Source organism: Passer montanus, unplaced genomic scaffold (assembly GCF_014805655.1).
Source record: "Passer montanus isolate IOZ18808 unplaced genomic scaffold, ASM1480565v1 scaffold66, whole genome shotgun sequence".
NCBI lineage: Eukaryota > Metazoa > Chordata > Aves > Passeriformes > Passeridae > Passer > Passer montanus.
In genome coordinates, this window is record NW_024371704.1 from 5,445,156 (window position 1) to 5,460,627 (window position 15,472).

Sequence of the window (15,472 nt, forward strand, 5' to 3'; positions counted from 1 at the left end):
ATTTTACAAATAAGCTGTTCAGTTCAGCACTTTTAGAAGCTTTGAGGTATGCAATCAGATTGTGAAAAGTAATGAGAGTGATGATAGTTCTCAGCTATTTTGACAACAGCCTTAAAATCTTCCATGTGAAAGTGATGAAATTCTGCTTTTATTTAGAAAATTAATTATAAAAAACCATTAATAATACTTGTGAACGACGCAGATTTTTTGTGCAAACAAGTTCTGAGATTGCTTTAACAGTGTGTCAGAAGTGCTGAAAAAGCTGACTGTACTTCAAGACCATCAAAGTGCTCAGACTTCTTGTTTTGCTTGCAGTGGCAGAACTTTTCAAGTAGAATGATTATAGGCTGTGCAAGGTTTCTTGTGTCATTGATAATCTAAGTACTTAACCTAAGGAAACAAACCTAGGAAACTTTGCCTAGATTCCAATGTATATATCCAGATCCTTGGCTGTATGAGTTAACCTAACTCCCTTCAAATCCTGATGTCTCAGACAAATTAGCAGAATGATTACCATAAAGCAAACCAAACTAATTTGAACAATTTAAATTTTCTTAGACCCGTATAAATTAGCAAATTATTAAAATATAGATTCAACTGTGAAATTAACACAGAGATTCATGCTGCAGCTCAGAATCTGCTTATGTGGATTATGATGATACAATGTCTGAATACAAAACAACCCAGGATCAGAACTGAGGATGTTCCAAAACAGACAAAAACCTACACAAATGCAATACCCTCTGACTGTGCTCTCCCCTTTTAGAGACCTCATCCACCTTACATGATCTCACTCTTTCCCTGACTGTCTCTGAGCAGCCAGCACAGTTTCAGCTTGCTCTCTTGTGGCCAACATTAGAGCTACAATAGTCCTGGTGCCATTCCCCTCCAAGCACCTCTGTGACCAGTTCTTCTAAAGCATGAGGAGTTTCCTCAGCTGAACCTCAGACTTGAACCCACAACTGATCATGATGGCTTAACATGTTTCCAAGCATGATACAGAACTGAGAGCATGTGGATTTCCAGCCCACAGCAAAAACCAGGGACACTCTGAGGCTGCTAAGCCTCCAAGGCAGCATCAGCCCTACCCTGTGCCTCTCACAGCTGGAAAATCCTCTGACACAAACGTTCTGCCAGCATCATGAACAGAGCTCTTCAAGGCTTGAGAGTGCTGTCCCAAGGATGGCCTCACCTCTTCAGTGTGGGTTTAACAGCAGCCTTTTGGAGCTTCAGCTTGGTTGTTTACAGGTTACTGTTTTGGCCATGCATTTGCTAACAGGTCATGGCAACTTCAAAGATTTTCTGGTATCAGTAACTACTTCTGGTTTTTAGCTGTTTACATGACTTGCTGGGTAATTTGTCCTACTTTTGATATTTTTAAAGATGTCAGATATTGAAAAGGTCAGGGCTTTAAAAGACTGAAACATTCTTTGACACTTTATTAACATTGTGTCAGGCATTATTAACATGCTGAAATAGTTTTATGCATGTTAAAGAAAAATAGTTTAGAGCACCAGAGGTGGCACAAGTGCACAGACACAAGCAGAATGACCAGAGATGTGTCAATGAATGACGTTTCCCACTTAGCTGCCAGCCAGATGAGCTCTAGGTGCCCTCCCCAGCTCTCAGGAATAGAAATGCAGGCACATTCCAACACCAGAACTGCAGCAGCCCTGAAAGGAGCTTGAATGGAGATGGCACTGCCCTGCACAGGTGCCAACCTTCTCCTTTGCTGAGCTGCAAACACAGCAGCTCTTATTGTGGGTATCACTGTAATTCCAGCAGTGACCTTGTCACAGGAATTCATTCATTTTAATAGGAACTATTAAAAGCCCACTCCATATCAGTAGAAGAATCAACAGTTTGTGGCAAGACCAGGAGTTAAAACCATTCCACATTTGCTATTATGCCTCCAAACCATTATCATCACTCTTCTGAAACAGTCAATAACACTGAGTGATGGGGTTTTGCTTAATAAACATTAACTGCATTTATTACTGAACATAAAAGGGATAATCAGTACAGGAATTATACTTTGACTACTGGGTTACTTGATCATCAACCTTTGTAACACATGAAGAACAAATAAAACCTGGGCAGCAGAGGGTTGGGAGTTAGATTAAACACATTACTCACCAGAACAACAGAGACAAACTACAAAGCACACTGGGCATAAAACCAAAACTGATCTGTGTGACCCAGATATGTGTATTTCTTCTAGAAGTCAATGGACAAGCCCCAGAACCACTCCAATCCTTGGGCAACAACTCCCCAGCAGCTTCAGCTGCTCTGCTTTGGGACTGCCAGAATCACAGCAGCACTGGGCACTGCTGAGAAAAACAGATCAGCTCCCTCACTTGCCCCTCCACACAGCCCCACAGCTTTTGCAAGTGTATTGCCAAATATTCTTATAGCCAAATTGTCCTTCTTCATCCTTCTGCTAGGAGCCAAAATCCTTGTCCTTCCTGTGGTGCTGCCAAAAATTTTGATCAACATCACAGACATTCCAACCAAGCTCATGGATACACCCAAGGTGCAATCTTGCTCACAAACTCTAAGAATTATCAAAGTATATAATATGTATGATTATCTGAGATTAAAGCAAACAAAGTCAACACTCCCACCTCTCTTACTAAAGTTGCAAATATTTCAAACGGTTCGTGAAGATTTGAACTATATTTGCACTGCAGTCAGTAGCACAAGTGGGATAGAAATCTCATAAAATCCTACAACCGAGCAACTGGTAGCAGTCTGTAAATTTGGGTTACTCTTGAGTGTTTAGAATAATTATACGATGTTTAAAAAGAAGGAAAGGGATAAAAATGAGACAATTATGCATTTATTGAGACAGGTAGACATATGCATCGCTGTGACATACCTACAGTAGAATGGAAGAGACAAAGAAATGGTAAGTGGTGGACGGCCTTAAACATCCATCTTGTATAATAATAAAATCATGGAATCCTGGAATGGTTTGGGTTGGAAGGGACCTATAGATTATCTTGTTTCAATCCCCTGGACTAGGCCAGGTGTCTCAGAGCCCTGTGCAGCCTGTGTCGGCGGCGCTGCGCCGGGAGCGCCCCGTGCCCGCCGCGGCCATGTCGGGCCGCCCGGCGCGGCGGGACGATGCGGAGAGCGCGGCGCTGCGCCACAAGGAGGAGCTGAGCCGCCGGGTGAGCGGAGGCGGCCCCGCGGGGCTGAGGGCGCGGGTGGCCCCGGAGCGTGTTGCCGCGGGTGCGAGCAGCGTGAGGAAGAGGAGGGCGGGTGCTGCCAGGGACCGGGGCTCCTGTGCCCGAGAGCGGCCTGCATTAGCGAGCCCGTGTTGCCTCGCTGATAGCGCGCTTGTCAGATTGGTGTTTTGGGTCTTGCTGCTGCAAATTGAGCGTGAAATGTCAAGTGAGGTTTTTCTCACGGAATATCTTGAGTTTCAAGAGACGTCCAGTGGTCGAGTCTGACAGGACGCTGCACAGGACACCCCGAGAATCACACCGTGTGCCTGAGCACCTTATCCAAAAGCTGTTCGAGCTCTGTCGGGCTGCCGCTGTGACCACTTTTCCTGGGGAGTTCAATGCCTAATCCCCCTCTGGGTGAAGAATCTTTTCCTGGTATCCAATCTAAGCATCCCCTGACCCAGCTCCAGGCCATTCCCTGTGGTACTGTCACTGTCACAGGGAGAAGAGATCAGTGTCTGCCCCTCCACTTCCCCTCCTGAGGAACTTGTAGACTGCTGTGAGATCTCCCCTCAGTCTCCTCCAGGCTGGACAAACCAAGCACCCTCACCTGGCTTCTTTCTAGTACCTAGTTCAGCTTTATGTGTCCAAAATCTCCTAAGAAATTCCAGCCATAGAGGCTGGTGCTCCTCATTTATCCGCTCCCTCCTCCCTGGTGCCCACAGCTTTGTTCAGTATGCAATCTGCCAAGCCCTGTGGAACTTTCACCCCAAAAAACCTCATAGCAACATAGCAACCTGCCAGTATTCCAACAGGGAAGCCAGAGAAGGGGCTCTTTGTCAGGAGCTGTAAGGATAAGACAAGGAGTAATGTATACAAATTGAAAGAGGGCAGATTTGGGTTAGATACTAGGCAGAAATTCTTTGCTGTGAGAATGGCAAGGCGCTCACAGGTTGCCAGAAACTGTGGATGCCCCACCCCTGGAAGTGTTCAAGCCCAGGCTGGACAAGGCCTGGAGCAGCCAGGTCTAGTGGGACGTGTCCCTGCCCATGGCAGGGGACAGATTGGGACTAGATGATCTTTAAAGTCCCTTGCAACCCTTAACATTATGTGATTATATTAAAATAAATAGTTCTGCAGGGCCACGTATAGAGACAGTGATGGTTTTGATTGCCTGGAAGCTGCAAAGCTGGGACATCACAGAGCTACAGGTTGTCACTTGTGTTGTGCCTGAGTGGCTGGTTTAGTCCCTGGCAGAGGATGGCTCTGCTGCTTTGCCTTGTTGGTGTGTAGATACAAGAGATTGATGTAGCTGCTGGAAAAGTTGCACTTTCAGTGTGCCAGATTCAGTTTGGCTGACCTCACTCTGTGGCAGTGTCCTGCTGTTGCACCAGTTCCAGGAGACACAAAGGAAGAGCAAGGAAACCCCATGTTGTTTGCTTCTAAGAAAAAACAGTGTGCCCTCTGGACAAATTTTTTTCAGATTTTGACTTTTGCAACAGTCCTGATTACTTCTCAGCATTCACAGCTGCCATTGTAAAAGAAAATGGGAATATCTGCCACATCTGGCAGTGCAGAACAGAGTGGTAAATCCCACTAAGGAAGTTAATGTAAAAATCCAGAGCCATAGAAAGGCTCCTATTGCTCCTAATACAGTTCTAGAATATTAGAGTATTTGGATTTTCATTAATTTCATTTTGAATCTGAAGCATACCTGTGATTATAAAGTGTATTATTGATATTATGCTAAGTTTTTTAAAATTTTATTTGATGTTGTATTACTTGTGTACATGTTCTCTTCTGAGGGGGAAAAATGTCCTCTCTGATTATAAATATCTATAGTTACTCTGGCTTCCCAGAGGCTTTTGAGGGGAGGAGAAATACCAATGCATGTAAAATAGCCTGTTTCTAGACAAATTAAGTATGTAATTTTTATACTTACTTTGTCTTCAGTGCTTCATGTGGAGAACTGCAGCTATACATGCATGTTGCTGTCTTAAAATATCAGCAGACATGCTCACCACTAGGATTATAATATGATGTCTTGTTTTTATCATTAAATTCAAATGAATCTTTTGTCTTTCAGATTAAAGAGCAGAAGGTTGTAGTCGATGAGCTTTCTAATTTGAAGAAGAACCGGGTAAGGTTTTACAAATTTGCTTTTAACTATTTCATTTTAGCAGAGAAATAAACATAGAGACGAGAAGGGCAACAAAATCAGAGCATGGTGTCTTTAATTTGTTCTAATTAAGATTTTAATAAACATGTGGTCTGCTGTGCTCCTAATTTGTCCTGCAAATTATTTGATTATGTATACTTGGGCAGTGTTGGGGTTTTTTGCTTTTTTATGTTTTGAGTTATTTATTTCATTAAGATGTTTGAGTTGATCACAAGGATTCATGCCATATTCTTACATTTTCTGTGCATTTGTTTAAAATAGAATGTGATCCCTTGTGGATGAGGAAAAGAGAAATTCAGAATTGTTTTAGGTTGAGCATTAAATGCTTTTGATGGTACAGCATTAGAATGCTGGTGTTCACAGTGCAGAACTCACCCCTTCACTTTCATACCAGGAATGTCTCTTTGGACCCACACCAGCTTCTACTGCAGTGTGGTTCCAGAATCTGCTGCTTTGACTTAATACAGTGTGGGTTTTGTTTTACAGAAAGTTTATAAGCAGCAACCCAACAGCAACATATTCTTCCTTGCAGACCGGACAGAAATGCTGTCTCAGTGCAAAAGTAAGTTTGCAGTGTAAAAGCATCTCAAATAGTTAATGTTTAAAAGCTGTATTTGTAGCTGATTTCAAAGGTATATTAAAATGAGAAAATTGCAGCTATGTGTCAGATACAAAGTAATAGGAGAATGGATAATAGAGGTGATGATGGCACAAGCATTAGAAGAGTATAAATTTAGAAGTATAAATTTAATTTTCTGGAGCGAACAATTGCTGCTTCTCTTTGCTTTGATTTGGGTTAATAGCATTGCCATTTTTATTGTCAGTTCCCTTTTCTTACTACAAATGTTGAAGTCATACTGATTATATAGGCAGGCGTTGGCCATTCCCCTATTGCACTGTGGCCTTTTTTGGAAAAAAAATCATCTTTGTATAATCAAAGAGGAATATGCTACAGCAAGCATATAGCTTGTGTTAGTAATGATGGAACACAAACATAGCTCTTTGCTTAATTAGTGTTTTATGTTTATCACTTTAATTGAACAAGTGGCTGGAATTATTAATTTTCTAGATATACACTTAAACTTACCTATGCATAAAATTTCTGGTTTATGAAATTGATTATTTTTGTAATTTTCTCTTACACAGACACGTTAGATGAATTAAAGAAGGAGCATCAGGAGCTGGAAAATTCAGAAAAGACTAAAATCAAGAAGTAGTGGATGTGAATTCCCCGTTGCAATGTGTGGTATTTGCTGTGTTGTTACCTTGTGCAGCCAGTGTGCAATTCATGATTTCCTCAGTGAAGACGTCCTCTGCCATCTGAGAAGAAGAGGACCAGACAGTAGCCAACAGTTGATAAAAACTGTGCCCGATCTCTCTTATGAATGTCTGTTTTCAGGCCATGTACTTCACTTGAGGGGACTGGTGACTCCTCAGCCTCTGGAAGATGCCAGTAACAATGTTTTTCTTTGGAATGGAGAAATTTTCAGTGGAGTGCATGTAGGAAGTCTAGAGAATGACACTGAAGTAATGTTTCATCATCTGGCTTTATGCAGCAGTGAAATGGACATTCTGTCACTCTTCTCATCACTTCAGGGTCCCTGGTCTTTTATTTATTATGAAGCACCCAGACACAGTTTATGGTTTGGCAGAGATTACTTTGGTCGTCGTAGTTTGCTCTGGCAGTTCAGTGAGGTTGACAGCGCTTTCTGTCTCACATCTGTAAGTGCTTGTTCTGAATCAGGCAACCAATGGCAAGAAGTCCCAGCGTCTGGAATTTTCAAAATTGATCTCAAAGCTTGTGCAGCAACTAAATCTTTGTCTTTAACATTGTTTCCATGGAAGTACAGCTGCAGAGAGAAAGCAGTAGAAGAAACATGCATTAATGTTCTTGACCAAGTGTCAAAAGACTTACCCAACCACATACATCTCATGGCCAATGAATCAAAGCTGTGTCTTAGAGCACCAGTTATCCCCTTAAATAAAACAGTTTCTAAAGCTTCAGGTGCATCTCCAGGCTCTAATTTTAGCAACATTAACTCTGTGGTTTCTGTAGAAACCCTTCAAGAATTTCTTGCAGAGGAACACAAGAAAAAATTAGCCTGTCAGTTTATTGATGTTTTAAATGAAGCAGTCAAGAGACGAGTCCTGTGTCTCTTTAGAGATCCAGATCAGATAACAAGTGAAGTTCCAAGCATGTCCCATAAGAAAGCACATATTGCAGTGCTCTTTTCTGGTGGCATTGATTCTATAGTTATTGCAGCCCTGGCTGATAAACATGTGCCTTTGGAAGAGCCAATTGATCTTCTTAATGTAGCTTTCATGATGAAAGAGCAAGCTAAGCACAGGGGTACCACTAAAAGACATACCAGCCGTGAAGTACAGCTTGATTTGCTTTGTCCTCAAAAAAGCTGTCAGGATCTTGCTGCTGACACTGGTACTCATTCATCTTGCTTTGATGTTCCTGACAGAATCACTGGTAGGGCAGGACTGAAGGAATTAGAAGCCATTAACCCTTCAAGAACCTGGAATTTTGTGGAAATTAATGTTACACTAGAGGAATTGAAAAAAATGAGAAAAGAGCGTATTAATCACTTAATCTATCCACTGGATACAGTCTTGGATGACAGTATAGGCTGTGCAATTTGGTTTGCTTCCAGAGGAGAGGGCTTCATTAGTAACCAAGGAGAACTGAAACCATATAAAAGTCCTGCAAAGGTACTGTTTTGTTTTGTTTTCTGCCTAGTGTTTGACTTCTGAATGTAGAAACAGTTTTGTTGATTTAGAAATCAGCTGGGATTTTTGCTATTCATCAGGCTTCTGAAATTCAGTGTCAGAATGTAGACTATTCTATATTTATGTGATTCTAGAGTGAAAAATCACATTCAATTCTTTTGTCACGGCTTTTCAGTGAACATGGAAATGCAATAATATCCAATGGAAACAAATAACCACCATCTATCATTTTTTATTCTGATTTTTCACATCTCTGTTCCTGATGGCTTGTGTAGGGAAGAAGGAAACATTTAATTTCAGCTGTTGAAGGCAGTGTAATGGGTCAGATGTAATAGTGTTTTTTCTCTTGATAATTTTATTGTACTTACTGAGTAGGGTAAGCCATTTTTACTTTGAATAAAGTAGTTGTTACTAACCCAGTAGCTGGTAAATGAATAGTACTCTGGGTGTACATTCAGGTAACTACAACATATGACACAGCCTTTGGCAATAATTTTTAAAGGCTTGTGTTTAACAAATGCTGTTTATCATAGAAACTAACAAAGACATTCTTCAAATATACTGGTGTATTTGTGATACACGTGGCATTGTTTTGATGTTTTTTCCTTGCTCCACGAGCAACATTTGTGTGTACTTTAAGGTCTGATAATTTAAGTTACCAGTGACTGTACTGGGAATTGTTTCAAGCTTTGTAAATGTGTGAGGCACAGCCCATTCTGATAGGTAATATCTTTAGAAGATGTGTATTAATTTTTTTCTCCTTAAGATGTAGTTAAACCTTTAAGGTCTGTTACATACTAACTTGCATAGATACTAACAGTTCTTATATTCTGTTTCCTCAGGTTGTGCTTACTGGAATTGGAGCAGATGAGCAGCTTGCTGGGTATTCTCGACATCGTGTTTGCTTCACAAAAGATGGTTTAGAGGGCCTTAATAAAGAACTTGAAATGGAGTTAGGGCGCATTTCTTCTCGAAATCTCGGCAGAGATGACAGGATCATCGGCGATCACGGAAAAGAAGCCAGGTATTAATGTTTTAACACAGAGCAAAACTGGTTTTGCTGGTTAGATGTAGTTTTTAACACCCCTAAGAAAATCTTCATTGAAAATTCTGTGTGTTTTATTGTTTCTAGTTCTGCTGCAGTTTTGTTAATGTGTGCTGTGTTCTGCAGTTTTTGGTTGTGTTTTTTAAAAAAGCAGTCTGTAGTATATTGTGGAAGAGTTTACTTAAGGAAATTTAGCAACTTGGTTTCCATCTGAAAGTTTTAAGAAGCAACAAATGTTGAAACAGGCAAATTCTAGCTGGTTATATCATTTTAAGCTAAACAGGCTTTTGCACAACTTTGAAGTGTTCTGGTGTGGACCTTTGGGGAGTGTCTCTGGAGAATGACAGTGTAACAGGAGCTGTGTATTCCTACCCCTGCAGTACAGCATAGTCAACATCCACCACATTTCCTGCTTGTTAAGTCTGAAGAGTTGAAGAATCATTTTATTTGTGCCTACTTCCTCCATCAACTTGAAAAAAATTCCTTAGGTGTTGTCCAGGAGCAGAGGCCACTCAGGTGCATGAAAGGTTTTCTCATGTGATCTTTGTGCCGATATTTTTCCAAATCTGTTCTTAGTTGCACATTTTGAGTTCAGCACAAGAAACAGCTGCAGTGGTGGATGTGCAGTGCTCCTTAACCATGCACATGATTAGGAGTGAATGCCTGAAATTCAGAATGATACCAGTATTTAGTGTGTAAATCTTTTTGTTTCAAAGTTACAGTGTAGTTTCACACGGTCTTTGCATGTGGTAAAGGGGAAAACCAAGATTATTCCTATGGAATTTTTAAAGGATCTTTCCCCACATAAATCTCTCTTTCAGGTTTCCTTTTCTTGATGAAGATGTTGTCTCATTCCTCAATTCTTTGCCCGTCTCAGAAAAAGCTGATTTGACTTTACCTCGAGGAATTGGCGAGAAACTGATTCTGCGCCTTGCAGCCAAGGAGCTGGGCCTGACAGCCTCCACTGTTTTGCCAAAAAGGGCAGTACAGTTTGGATCTCGGATTGCAAAACTAGAGAGCAACAGTGAAAAAGCATCTGACACATGCAGCAGGCTGAAGTTACTTTCAGTAGATGAATTATAGAGCTGTATCTGGAGATGTTGCATTTATTCTATACACAGAGTCAGTAAATCAAGTTTTCTTAGAATGTTTGTTCTGGGTTTTTTTACACACTTGGGCATAATTATTAATAAGCAGAGTTGTACATGTACAAGGAACTCACTATGAATGCATCCTGCTCTTTTAAGTTTGTTTTAATACTGAGAATGCTTAATTTGCAATAGTAACCAGAATCACTTTGGTGATAGCAACACAGCATTTGTTCCTCTGACAGATGATTTTCAACGCTTGTAATCCAATTACTGTCCCTAACAATAACAGCATTGAAACAGTTTTCATTGAACTATTTATTTTATTAAGTTACTTTTTAAGATGCCAAACATCGTATCTCTTTTAATTTTGGCACCTTGATGGAATCTTCTTCAACTCTTTTTGAAATATCAATTCCCAGGGGAGCTCTAGAAAACAAAATTATGTGTTTGTTAAAAATGAACATTGTCAGTGCCATATCACACAGATGTACAGCTTTGTAGACCTTTTTTTACAATTGGCACAAAAGTCAAAATATTTCAGTACATTCCCTGCACTTCTAAGACTGTGACCATTAAAATAGGCTATCTCAAGCTGTACCTGAAAATATCTTTACAATGAGAAAATATTTGTGTTTGTAGTCATTCCAAACTCTAGAAACACAATTGTGATTTCAAAGCCATCTTCTGGGCCTGTTGTTGTATTTAGATTCTGATTTTAGTTGATAATTCATTTTAGGTCCTGCTGATGAATGTAAAACACTAGAAATTCACAGGTAACTCCTATGATAATCTTAAATAATGCACTGTCTACAGCAAATAAAACTTAGTTTTTTATTCACTGAAATATATACAGCAAATTATTTTTGAAGTAGAGTGTTTTATAATTTTTCATGTGAAAACTGTAATACAATTTTTATTTTTGTATTGAGACCATCCAAATCTGTTTTTCTGAAAAGGGAAAGGGGAAAAAAACATTAAAAAAAGCCACGGCTTAAGACCAGCTGGTACTTTTGAGGTATCTGCATTTTGTTTGGCCTTAAGCCTAACATCTACACAATCATGGTAGGAAAAGACATAGAACTGTTATGATGTATGATAAGTTTCTGAGGCAAAATGAACATAAATGATAATTTGTATTTAAAACTGCCTTGAAAGGTAACTTTTAAAATTTCTATGTGCTGCAGAGAGACTCCTCAGCAGCTTGTTCCTCTTTTTCGTGTTCCTGTTCCCCTTTGACAGCCCGCAGTGAGGACACAGACTGGGGATGAGCAGTGCCTTACCTTGGCTCGTAGCGGATGCCAGCAGCACTGGGAAGGACCCCCAGCCCTGCACGTAACCTCTCAATGCCATTCCTGAGCAACAAAGCAATGACACAAAAACGTGCGTCACAACTCTGCGTACCAGCACATCGTTCAGTCAGCACAAAAGGAGCTTCTTGACTCTCATGTCAACTTTGCATGTGCTCCTGTAATATGTGTTAAAGAGAAACAACTCTTACCATGCAATCATAACACCATTGTCAGTGCAGAGCCTTGGAGGAGGACACAGTAAAGCAAAATTGTTTGCATCTGCCAGATTCTGTAGAACTTTTCGGTAATACTGATTACTTGCAACTCCTCCTGATACAACCTGACAGCATTTCAAAAAGAAAAAAAGGCATTAACTCAAAAGTACTTTGAGTACTAGCACAACTAGCATCGTGTTCAGAAAAGGGTTATCAGTTGAAGTTCTGAAGACAGCAATAAATGCTGCATTTAAGATTAAAACATACCAGAAAAGAGTATGCTAAGTGAGCTTATTATACAAAAAGACATTCCTGAAGCACATCTGTCTAATGGAAGGTGTCCCTATCCATGGCAGGAGTGTTGGAACTGGATAATCTTTAAGGTCCTTTCCAAGCTAAACCAGTCTATGGTTCTACTGTAAATCAAGTATTCGGCAGCACAAGGGCAAGTTGTTATGGAAGGTTAGATTAGATGGTTAGAAAATCTCTAGCTTGAAACACAGGTAAATATTTATTATTCCATTACTTTAATATTGTTGGTATTTTAACAATATAATACATACATCTTCCTCATATGCCAAAGGTAGAATGTACAACAAGGCATCTGCCTCTTCAAATGATGTTAACAGAGTCAGATATAAAAAGGAGAAAAAAAGTATACCCACCAAAGTGGCATTTTTTGATGGTAATATGCTGTTTTTGATGCAGAAGAGCATGGCTCGGTACGTCCTCTGGATAATATGAACAGCCACTGCGTGCTGTACAGCAGCAGCAACATCCTTAACACAGGACAGGATCTCACCTTCCTGAATACCTACAAAAGTATATCATCAAAGGGGGCTCCTGAGTGTAGGTCATCAACAGCTCAGTTTGTATCTGACTGCCTAAAAATACCTTCTTCCTTTTCTTTCTGTGCAATGGCATTATTGACAAGGTTTTGGAGGCCGGCGAAAGAGAAGTCGCAGTTCCGATACTGCTGCATGGGCAGTGGGAGGGTGAGCAGTTCCTGGTTCCCAGACTGAGCCAGGTGCTCTATGGCCTTCCCCCCAGCCATGCTGTGGCACTCTGGGTGTTTTCTTAGGGACAGTCTTCGTGCCACCTAAGGAGATGACAAACAACAGACTTGGAATCAGTTCCTCCTAGAATGGAATCACTGTGCTGCAGTCCATGGAATAAAATGTGACACCAAAACATCCAATCCAATGTGAAATTAGAAACAGGGCATGGTAAGGGTAAGACATAACATCAGACCAGCAGGATTTTTTTTTTCTTGGAGTATTTAGAAATGCAATTCTAGAACAATCTGGGCAAACGTAAGGATCAACAAATTTTGCAGGAAATATTAATTACTCCATTTTTAAGCTATAAGAAACACACATGGTCTGTCATACTGTATTACCAGATAAACAGGAACAAAACTGGTTTCAACTTTTCAAAATCCTCTTTATGATTCCATTTTTTAATTAATATGCACAAATACTGTTTAAAAACAGTGCTGAGAACAAAGCCATAAGTGAACAATTTTACAAACTGTACTCAGGGACCCAGAAAGACTGTCAGGGCCAAACCATGCTTTTTAATCTCTAAAAGCTAATATTAGTAAGAAATGCTTTAGCACGCATTGTTTTAAACCTGACAGCATAGTAATACCTCTATAAAATACCTCTATACAACTTCTTTGTATAATCAGTGTCAATGAAACACCCAATACCAGTTTTGGTTATGTTGCCTATTTGCTAAAATATAATTAATATGCATATGTTACAATTGATGCTTTGTGTACATTTTTAACAGTCTTTCATACCTTAAATCTACGGCATTTCAAAACAGAAAAAGTTATATAAAACTTGTATTGCATTGAATTGCTGTCCTCAGGCTGATGATATTACTACCATTATGTAGTATAAATGCAATAAAGAGGACAACTAAAGAAAGGTAAGGAAAGGAAACATTACCTTATCCAGCATGTCACCCGGTGCGATGTCGATGGACTGTCCAAGCAGGAGGAAATCTGAAACTCCTTGTGCTACTGCCAAGAGACAGTGTCCTCCAGAGATGAGGAGAACCAAGAAGGGGAATTCCAGGGGATGCGTGAGCCTGATGGTCAGTGCGTGAGCCTCCATGTGATGGATGGGGATGAAGGGCTTCTGGTGCCTGCTGACCAAGCTGCGGCTGTAGTGCAGCCCCACGCCCAGGCTCAGAGCCAGCCCGGGCTGCACGGTGGTGGCCACAGCCGCCAGCTCGGCCACAGAAACGCCGCTGGCACTAAGGGCCTCTTGGACCACTCGGTCGATGTTTTCTCTGTGGAGCTGCTGTGCCACCACGGGAATTATTCCTCCCGATCTAGTAAAACCAAGGAATTGCAATGCATTGGTAGTTTATAACAGATAGAATGCCATAAAAATAGTTTTCAGGCACCTCTTAACCTTGCTGTATCCTGCCTGTTTCCTTAGTGCATTCTCAAATGCCTTGTTTAGTGTCAAGGGCACTGAAGGGAGCATAATTATCAGTGGAGGACCAGAAAAAGATGTAACTTGCCCTTTTTTGGTACAGATGCTTTTTAAATGTATCTCAACACTGTTCCAAAACAATGTAACTTAATATTCACAATCCCTCACTTGTCAGCTGATGTTCTTAAACCACCAATGGTTATTTGATTTGATTTTCCTTTTAAAAAGTCAAGACATTTGGTAATTTTAACAGTAGCAATGATTTCATCTTTTATTCAAGCCAGAGAAGTAATCTGTCTCTTTCTGAAAGAAAACACTGGAGGAAACTTGTTTATTTCCTCCCCCTTAGTACTATCTCAGGCAGTGTGTTGGGGCCAAAGTGATACATCTTCACACCTACCCACCACTTACTTTCATGGGGAGGGCAGGGAAGACTTTGATATAGATGATATTATAAGTAACAGTAAAATCGTTATTAAGGCAGAAGCCTTGAGAGAAGTCTGTTCTTACTGTAAATGAACTTCCTTCTGGCAGTGCAGTGCTTCTCCCAGAATACAGCCAGCTTCATCCACCACAGCAGCGCCAGTGTCGTCACAGCTCGTCTCTATTCCCAAGACCAGCCTGTGAAAATGCTGCTTCCCAGAGTGAGCAGAGCTGTTCCTCAGCCACGCAGCTCGGCCGTGCTTCACTGACTGCAAAACGCCTCTGGCAATGCTGTTCATTGTTTATAATCTACCTGGTGGCTACGTCTAGAAGAGAACTGTGTAGTTTATTATTAGTGGAGGGTTTTCAAGCACGTGTTCTGCTCTGATCTTCTGAAGGGCTTTTAAATGTCGTGTGGCCATTCATGACTTTAAGACCCTACAAAAACCAGCTGGGAGGTAACGTCCGGTTATTACCTGAATTACGTGTGAAGAGTTCCCCACTGCGCTTGGCGGCGGTGCTGTCGCAGCCCTGAGGGAGGTCCCAGCCCGCCTGTGGCCGCGGCTGAGCGCTGCCGTGCGGGCAGGGCCAGCCTGGGCAGTGCTCGGCCCCGCTCCGCGGATCCTCCGGCCCCGGGAAGGGGGAGCTGCGGCCGGAACCCCCGGTCCCGCCCTGCCCGAGTCGCGGGGCACTCGCGTAGTCCCCGTGTCGCGATCTGTCGCCACCCCCGTGCCGTGCCGGACCCGGCTCCGCCCCGCCGGGGACGCGGGCGGAGCTCCGAGCCGGCGCAGCCGCCGTGCGGAGCGGCCGAGAGCGCGGACTGCTCCGCAAGCCCCGGGCACCGCGGCCCCGCACCTGCGGACACCCAGCTCGG

At 41.6% G+C, this 15,472-nt stretch overlaps 3 protein-coding genes across 4 annotated transcripts; 2 read left to right on the forward strand and 1 right to left on the reverse strand.

The window, feature by feature from the left end:
• Positions 1-3,059: 3,059 nt before the first annotated feature.
• Positions 3,060-9,062, forward strand: ASDURF (ASNSD1 upstream reading frame). Its single transcript, XM_039728659.1, has 5 exons — positions 3,060-3,173; positions 5,257-5,310; positions 5,836-5,911; positions 6,496-7,071; positions 8,928-9,062. The coding sequence occupies exons 1-4, from the start codon at positions 3,099-3,101 to the stop codon at positions 6,564-6,566; spliced, it is 276 nt and encodes a 91-aa protein (XP_039584593.1). The 5' UTR covers positions 3,060-3,098; the 3' UTR covers positions 6,567-7,071; positions 8,928-9,062.
• On the forward strand, positions 6,550-11,065 carry ASNSD1 (asparagine synthetase domain containing 1). The gene is made up of 3 exons (XM_039728656.1): positions 6,550-8,067; positions 8,928-9,109; positions 9,952-11,065. The coding sequence occupies exons 1-3, from the start codon at positions 6,589-6,591 to the stop codon at positions 10,211-10,213; spliced, it is 1,923 nt and encodes a 640-aa protein (XP_039584590.1). The 5' UTR covers positions 6,550-6,588; the 3' UTR covers positions 10,214-11,065.
• OSGEPL1 (O-sialoglycoprotein endopeptidase like 1) lies at positions 10,522-15,349 on the reverse strand. Of its 2 annotated transcripts, none has more exons than XM_039728658.1 (8): positions 15,075-15,349; positions 14,686-14,924; positions 13,681-14,068; positions 12,620-12,824; positions 12,391-12,539; positions 11,720-11,850; positions 11,502-11,573; positions 10,522-10,647 (listed from the first exon to the last, which is right to left on the reverse strand). In XM_039728658.1, the coding sequence occupies exons 2-8, from the start codon at positions 14,895-14,897 to the stop codon at positions 10,557-10,559; spliced, it is 1,248 nt and encodes a 415-aa protein (XP_039584592.1). In that variant the 5' UTR covers positions 14,898-14,924; positions 15,075-15,349; the 3' UTR covers positions 10,522-10,556. The 2 variants fall into 2 exon arrangements, with proteins under 2 accessions (XP_039584592.1, XP_039584591.1); XM_039728657.1 differs by having other exon boundaries at positions 14,686-14,935.
• Positions 15,350-15,472: the final 123 nt, after the last annotated feature.

What these genes read in the sequence shown, in the direction of transcription:
- ASDURF (XM_039728659.1), top strand. Translation starts at nt 3,099, where the DNA reads ATGTCGGGCCGCCCGGCGCGGCGGGACGATGCGGAGAGCGCGGCGCTG. An exon ending in AGGAGGAGCTGAGCCGCCGG is followed by an intron (nt 3,174 to 5,256) that starts GTGAGCGGAGGC and finishes TTTGTCTTTCAG; the next exon opens with ATTAAAGAGCAGAAGGTTGT. An exon ending in CTAATTTGAAGAAGAACCGG is followed by an intron (nt 5,311 to 5,835) that starts GTAAGGTTTTAC and finishes TTTGTTTTACAG; the next exon opens with AAAGTTTATAAGCAGCAACC.
- ASNSD1 (XM_039728656.1), top strand. Translation starts at nt 6,589, where the DNA reads ATGTGTGGTATTTGCTGTGTTGTTACCTTGTGCAGCCAGTGTGCAATT. An exon ending in CATATAAAAGTCCTGCAAAG is followed by an intron (nt 8,068 to 8,927) that starts GTACTGTTTTGT and finishes CTGTTTCCTCAG; the next exon opens with GTTGTGCTTACTGGAATTGG. An exon ending in GATCACGGAAAAGAAGCCAG is followed by an intron (nt 9,110 to 9,951) that starts GTATTAATGTTT and finishes TCTCTCTTTCAG; the next exon opens with GTTTCCTTTTCTTGATGAAG.
- OSGEPL1 (XM_039728658.1), bottom strand. Translation starts at nt 14,897, where the DNA reads ATGAACAGCATTGCCAGAGGCGTTTTGCAGTCAGTGAAGCACGGCCGA. An exon ending in ACAGAAAGAAAAGGAAGAAG is followed by an intron (nt 12,540 to 12,619) that starts GTATTTTTAGGC and finishes ATACTTTTGTAG; the next exon opens with GTATTCAGGAAGGTGAGATC. An exon ending in AATGGTGTTATGATTGCATG is followed by an intron (nt 11,574 to 11,719) that starts GTAAGAGTTGTT and finishes TTTGTTGCTCAG; the next exon opens with GAATGGCATTGAGAGGTTAC.